Source organism: Montipora foliosa, chromosome 11, assembly GCF_036669935.1.
Source record: "Montipora foliosa isolate CH-2021 chromosome 11, ASM3666993v2, whole genome shotgun sequence".
Classification (NCBI taxonomy): domain Eukaryota; kingdom Metazoa; phylum Cnidaria; class Anthozoa; order Scleractinia; family Acroporidae; genus Montipora; species Montipora foliosa.
In genome coordinates, this window is record NC_090879.1 from 12,207,285 (window position 1) to 12,214,784 (window position 7,500).

At 39.9% G+C, this 7,500-nt stretch overlaps 1 protein-coding gene across 1 annotated transcript in view; it reads left to right on the forward strand.

Moving 5' to 3' along the window:
• LOC137975759 (bleomycin hydrolase-like) overlaps window positions 1-7,500 on the forward strand; it is an 8,755-nt gene that overhangs the window by 1,164 nt on the left and 91 nt on the right. Inside the window, exons 2-8 of the mRNA XM_068822938.1 lie at window positions 414-794; window positions 947-1,039; window positions 1,559-1,714; window positions 2,394-2,546; window positions 2,893-2,960; window positions 3,190-3,307; window positions 5,199-7,500. The exon at window positions 5,199-7,500 is cut by the window's right edge and continues 91 nt beyond it. Of these exons, the coding sequence (XP_068679039.1) occupies window positions 414-794; window positions 947-1,039; window positions 1,559-1,714; window positions 2,394-2,546; window positions 2,893-2,960; window positions 3,190-3,307; window positions 5,199-5,489 (1,260 nt within the window). The 3' untranslated portion in view covers window positions 5,490-7,500. The remainder of the gene's footprint in view (window positions 1-413; window positions 795-946; window positions 1,040-1,558; window positions 1,715-2,393; window positions 2,547-2,892; window positions 2,961-3,189; window positions 3,308-5,198) is intronic.

The window sequence follows — 7,500 nt, forward strand, 5'->3', positions numbered from 1 at the left end:
TTTATAGTCCCAGATTCCATCCCAAAGAAATTTCAGTGAAACATTTGTCCAGAAATCCTTGAAAAGGGAATGAAATGAGGGTCCATACAGTGTATCACCAAGAAATGCCAACATTAGTAAAACTGCTCAGTACGCTTGGAAATTGCAAGAAATGCCAACATACTGTGATCTCCTACAACAGGTGATATCACAGATCTCAGGCTGTCGTAGCACACCTGGGACCCTAAGCATGTGCACATATTATGGTCATTGGCTTCTTTTAGAAATGAATAAAGGCAAAATAATAGACAACTCACACCTCACTTCACCCCCTTGGCTGGTTATACATGCAGATGCTCAGATGTTTTTTTTTTTAATTTTGAACGAAATACTAGTGTCGAATATTTATTTGACAAAATCTGATGCAATTTTAGGTGAAAGAAGTGAAACCTGTCACCAACCAGCGAGCATCAGGTAGATGTTGGATTTTTGCATTCTTGAATGCAATCCGGCAAAAATTTGTCCAGCATTTCAACCTTGAAGACTTTGAATTTAGCCAACAATATCTCTACTTCTGGGACAGAATTGAAAGAGCTTACTTTTTCATTGATGTGTATGAGAAACTGGCAAGAAAAGGCGAAGATCCTGATGGGCGTTTGATGATGTTTCTTTTGTCCAACCCACTTAATGATGGTGGCCAGTGGGATATGCTCATTAACTTGGTGGAGAAATATGGATTGGTTCCAAAGGAAGTTTGGCCAGAAGCATTTACCGCTGGGCGCTCAATGCGACTGCGGAAAATTATGAACTACAAGGTATTGGTCTTTTTACCCCTTGTTCCAGAATGTACTGCATGCATTCAATTCCCTCGGCAAAACAGTTTTCTTAAATGTACCGCATTTCTTTGAAGAGAGACAGAATTTATTTCTTTTTTAACTCTTTGTTTTTATTCCTGATATCCTTGTAGCTGCGAGAATATGCAGTGAAGCTTAAAGAACTGGTTGATAAGAAAAATAGCGAAGCAGAAATTAAAGAAGCGAAAGCAAAGATGATGAATGAGGTTGGTAGAATAATGTCACTACTGATGACTGTCTGAGCACCTGATTTTTACCAATCATTACAGGGGCATAGCTAGGATTTTTCAAAGGGGGGTCACACTTTCTCGCACCCACGGTACTTACCGATTTGTCATATCGATGTCCATGCTGTTTTTGTTGAAAGTGATAATTATTTTTCGCTTGAGCAGTGTACAGGCGAAGGGACAAGCCTACAAGTAAGTTCCAGTACCCCAGTACCCTCTCCCCTGGATATGTCCCTGCATGAATGGGAAGACTGACAGATTGTCTTGCAGTAATTTATTTCCCCAGAGGCCAGGATTGATTGGTTGTTGCATTTTTTATGTATTGGTGGACATTCAGAATAACCAAAACCAACTTCTTGGTCGATTCGTTTTATTTGAGTCTTTTATTCATTGACTCAGTAATTTGCTTTTATTGGTTCCTTGATTTATAAGCATTTTATTTATTTATCCTTAATTTATTCATTGATTGTTTCTTCACTAATTTTTTGCATCCTTCAGGTTTACAGAATTACCAGCATATGTCTTGGTAGTCCACCCCAGTCATTTGATTGGGAATATTTTGACAAAAGCAAAGCATATTGCAAGCTCTCGGCAGTGACTCCACTCCAGTTCTACAATCAGCATGTCAAGCCTGTTTATAACCCACTAGACAAGGTAAAGTTACTGTAACTCAATTGTTTATGCATTCTGTTTATTTACTTAGTTAGATTTATTCAGTTGTTGTTGTTGTCACCTTGTTTTGTCCTTGTACAGTAAGTATTCAGTTGTTCCCACCTGTACTGGTATGTTTGTTTTTGCTGGCTCATTTCTTCCTTCTTTCCTCTATTCCTCCCTATCTCTGTTCGTTCCTTCTTTTGTTCCTTCCTATCTTCATTAATACCTTCCGTCTTTCCTCCCTCCCTTACTTTCTTCCTTGTTCCTCCCTCCCTTCATTCTCTCTTCCTTCATTACTCCTCCTCACGTCCTTCTTTCCTCCCCCTCCCTCCCTGGCTGACTCCCTTACTTTCTCCTCCCTTTCTTCCTTCTTTCCCCCTCTTTCCTTCCTTCCTCCCTCCCTCCCTCCTTTCTTTCATTCCATCCCTATCTCTATCCAGCATACACTATTTTGTGAGTCTGTCCATCCGCCTGTCATCCCATTCCTGTTCACTCATTCAACATTTCATTTATTTGTTTGCCGATTCCTGCATTTATTCCTTCTTTCCTTTGTTCCTTCATTCATTTGTCCATTCTTTTATTCATTTTGTTTGTCCTTCCTCCCATTCTCCATTCCATTCCTTTTAAACAATCAGTCTACTTGGAATGCAGCAGCATTTTTATCTTTCACGCCCTTTAGGTCTGCCTGGTGAATGACCCTCGAAATCCTTACAACAAGCTGCTTACTGTGGAGTACCTTAGTAACATGGTGAATGGACGCCAAGTCTTGTATAACAACCAGTCTGTTGATGTACTAAAAAAGCTTTCTGCTGCATCTCTCAGAGACAATGAGGTGACTATTGCTCAGCAGCTATTTGCTCCTCAAAATGTCATGTACTGATATTGGATGGAATTTAATATTGTTTCTTGTTGAGAAAATACATCAGAAGAAGAAGTGTTAACATAGTTGCATGCTACCGCAGCTTAAAATGCAACTTAAAAAGTTACGATTCAAGTGTCTTTAATGCAAGGCAGATACCTATATTATTTGGGATTGATTGAACCTCACTGAGTGACACGATAGGGAAAGGAATCATTTATTTACTTACTTACATGACTTTGTATTTTCTGTTTTGAAAATCAGGTGACCTAATGAAAATCATGGGAACCAATCCAACATTTGTTTTTTATTATCTCAGGCAGTTTGGTTTGGATGTGATGTAGGCAAACATTTTGAAAGGAAAATTGGAGCTTTACATCTAAACATGTAAGTTTTAAAATGTAGAAGTAGTGGGGTTATCATACAGTCCTAATCATTTTAAGTCCCATAAACCTGTGCTTTATAATTAATGCTCAAACCTTGTCTTGTACATTTAAATGTAGAAAAATTATCCTAACTTGAAAATGTAGTGTAAGTTACATTAATTTTACTCTCACTTTTTTGTCAGTATGTTTATGAAGATTAGTTGTCCTGAATTTGTTTGTTTCTTTCTCAGTCATAACTATGAGTTAGCATTTGGGATCTCAATGCTTAACTTGGACAAAGCACAGCGCTTGTTGTATGGAGATTCATTGATGACACATGCAATGGTCTTCACTGGGGTCTCCTGGGAGGTATGTTGAATGAAGCATCACCATCCTTAAATATTAGGGGACCTGGCCAAAGAATAAAAAATGTTGATTGCATGTTCCATTGATCCAACATGTTGAAAATTATGGGGTGGCCAAACTATATCAAACATCCTGTCAACATGCTTGATCAAACATAAGACTCATGGGGTTGTGGGTAAGGTGTCCATGGTAACGAATCAGTTTTTAGTCGCAATGTACATGCGCACTTGCAACATGTTGGTTGAGACTGGCCAAACAAAAAATTCACATATCCAACACAAGAACAAAGAAATGTTGGAAGATTCTGAATTGAAAGTTGGATGCTGTATGAAACATGTTCCAACATTATCTAACATTTTGAATGGTCATCAAACGTAATGGCCAAACGCTAAAATGTTAGCTCACCCAAATGTTTGACATTTATTGTTTGGCAGGGCCTTTAAAGTTCATTAATTTGCTAGATCTTAAGTTCACGATCCCCTTTACTGTACATGCAGTGGGGCAAATACCACCTGTCGACATCTCATTCATTCTCATTGTGTCAGCTCCCATAAGTTGCCTGACGCTCAGTGGTAGAGCACATGTTTTCTACTTAGATAATTTCAACAGATGTTAAGAGCATATGCATTTTATTCTATGTGTACCTATGTTGAATGCTGTAGAATATGTTAAATGCTGTAGAATATGTTATCATATATTTAAAATAACCCATTAATAACCCAGACTTGAATGGGGCTCGAAGCCATGGCTGTGCGATTGCACGACACCACTACTCTACCAGCTTAGCAACCAAGTTAACTGGGAGCCTGGTCACGGAATTGCATCCCGTAAAAGGTCCAAAGTTGAAAGATTGAGTGCTTTAAACTATTATTGGAATGTGTATATATTAAACTGTGGAAATTGGAATTCATGAAAAATAGAGTCGATGAGCGAAGTTAAGCAGAAGCTTAATCACTCTACGTTTTTCTTGATCATCTACATCTACATGTCCCAGCACTTGGCAAAGTCCCTTTTTGACTTATGGCTTTTTCTGCCTTGGTGACCTCATACACAATAAGTCTTTTTAGAGACATCACTGCCAAGCCGGCCACTTTAATTTGCTGGAGAGAGCAGGACAGCAAAAACACCTGGGACTCCATCCCCTAGTCTTCTCCAATAGTGTGGGGGTTCTTTTATGAACATAGAAGATATTTGTGAGACGATGCCAACGGTTTATAGTCCCTATCCGAGAAGACCTGAATGTCTAACAATTTGCATATGAAATTACAAAGGCATTGCTTTCTCCTCAGTTATTTTAAGATCCTGAGTGTTGATCCAGCCGAGGTTCGAACCCGCGACCTCCCACGTGACAGCCCGATGCCCAACCAACTGAGCATCATTCATTCGTTCATCTCTTACTGAATATAGTGACGAGCTCCCAGTTGGCTTGATAGCTCAGTTGGTAGAGCTGTGCAGTGCGATCGCACGGTTCGCGCCTCGTTCAAGCCTGGGTTTTTTTCCAGGCTTTCTTTTGCAACTTGCAACTGCTTATTAAAGACCCATGTTCACCCAAAAGGTATTGCACGCCGCGTTGAATTTCACGCGGATGGAAAATCCGAAAATCACCGGCGAGTACCCAATCAAAACGCTGCAACTATTTCAAAACAACGACACAAGTGTCTTTTGGATGAACATGGGCCTTTAAGTTGCTGGTTAAATGCGATGATCTCCAAGATCTCTTTTACCCGTTTTGTTGAGTCACTCATTGGGTAAAATTGTACCATCTCATTTATGTGGCACCAATTAACTTCTCGGTCCGTCATCACTGTGACAGGTCGATTATTGTGAGGACACTTTATATATAATGTTTGAACTGCAGTCCAAGCTGAAATGATTTTGATATTTTTGCGCCCAGGGAAACATGGATTCAAAACAAGAAGGTGACAAAGACTCTTTGGAACTGAAGACAACAAAATGGCGAGTGGAGAATTCCTGGGGCGAGGAGAAAGACAAACCAGGATATCTAATGATGACGGATGAGTGGTTCACTGAGTTTGTCTACGAGGTTGTTGTGGATAAAAAATATGTTCCAGCTGATGTAATGGCGGTGTTGGAGGAAGAGCCAATTGTGCTACCGGCATGGGACCCCATGGGCTCTCTTGCCTGTGCCTCTTGTAATCAAGGGGACCATCAATGTCATTTGTGATTTTAATAGTAATTCTTCACCTGGAACTCAGGCTCCCTCTCAGGGCCAAATTAGAAAAGAGAGAGAGCCTGAGTTCGAGGTTGGAGTCAAACTAGTTTTAACTGTCGTCATATACACGATAAATTACTCTGCTCTGATCGACTAAAAAAGACTGCAGCTCTCATGTAAAGCCCCGTGCGAAAGGACGCAACAATGTTGACCAAGAACTGCCAACATTGCAGGGTGTTACTTACTGCGTCCGTTTGCACACCCACTCTGTTCCATAACGTTGCGTGAAGTTTGAAACTGCTCAAACTTTTGAGTCAACAACTCCACACATTTCTTTTTTTCCGTGATTGCCGAAGCGTAGCGCAACAATGTTGGATTCCTTTACACAGCTCTTTCATCAATGTTGGGGTCACGCACGCGCATGACATATGGTCTCCATGGAGATATCAATGCATTAACCTTTTGAACAATCTCGTCCCCAGCGCCCACGTGTGTTTTGGTCAGCGCCAAGACACGGTGCTCTGGAATAATTAATTTTCAGAACTGTGTTGATAAGCTTACTGTTTATCAAACTGCTCAAGCGTAATCTACTGAGTGTAAAAATAGCTTTTAATTTACGAATATGTCACAAAAAATCTCCCAACTAAACTTGTAAACAGGAAGATTTGTCGCTGCTGTTGTAAACCGTTGAGTTTTAATCATCGCTTTTTGGTGAAACCGGAACTCCTAAAATCTTGGAGTTCCGGAAATAGATTATTCCAGAGCTCCGTGTCTTGGCGCTGACCAAAAGACACGTGGGCTCTGGGGACGAGATTACGTTTTGAAATCAAGATGGTAGCCGAATTTTGTAACTTTACAATGTCTTATGGGTCGTATCATTCCCATAATACACACTACACGTGCTTACATTGTTGCATCTATTTGCACGGAGCTTAACAAGGGTGCAAATTTGTAACACGAGTGGATATGACGTTTTGATCGACAGAGATCTGTTTCAACCAATCAGTTGAATGAGTTTCATAAACAATTGAAGGGCTTGCTGGTACTTTTTCATTTGTTTTGCTTTTCTATCTTTATACCTTGTTTTATGTATATTATTAGCCCTGCGGGCTCGTGCAAATTTGCTAGTCTGAGAAATGTACTCATGCTTATTTCTACCAAACTTGAAATCATGTCATCAACTATACTAATTTCGCATTTGCTTCTGTCTTATTCTCCAAAGAATCGGTTACCAAGAGTCACTAAAGGCGTCAACATCGATCATAGACAGTATTCATAAATGGTTGCCAAGAAACTATTAAAAGCTAACCTTAAACTTTTGTTTAGGCCTAATTAGGCCTAAGGTTAGCTTTTATGCAGGTTTAGGATACTTTTTGTGTTCGTATCCTTACCCTTACCCTGACCCTTGGTCTTACCCTTACCCTCGTTTGAGAAACGCCAATTTTGTGTGTGCCAGTTAGTCCAACAAGCATCGTTCTAAAGCAACTTTTGTAGTTTGTCAACTCCTATCAAGGCTAGTTGGTCTAGAATATTAGAACAAGGACAATAGAATAATGTATTGACAACCATCTATGAATATGGTCTATGATATGTAACCGAAACACGAAAAAGTTGCCTAAGAAGAGAGTTCAGTTTCTGGGGAATACGCTCAGTAGCCGCCTTTATGTTAAGGAGGTTCAAACCAGTTTCTCAAGATCTACTTCACTCTACCAATGAAATGAGTGCAGAATTTGGCTTACCGTGTAAATAGATTCTTAAAATCTTGTTTTCCCAAGCGAAGCAAGCTCGAGGAACTTAAGCAAACTCGCCAGCATTTTAGCCATAAGTACCTTTTGATACGACGACTTTAATTAATGTTTCGGTGCATGTTGTCTGTGCTTTTTCTTGGGTCGCTAATGAAGATTTCTTTCAGCCTCGTTTTGAAAGCGAGGCCAATTCAAAGTCTGACGTCAGACGCACGGCGACATGATATCGGTTTGTTGAACATTAGGGATAGGCTGTTGGTAATAGTGCACTTTTATTG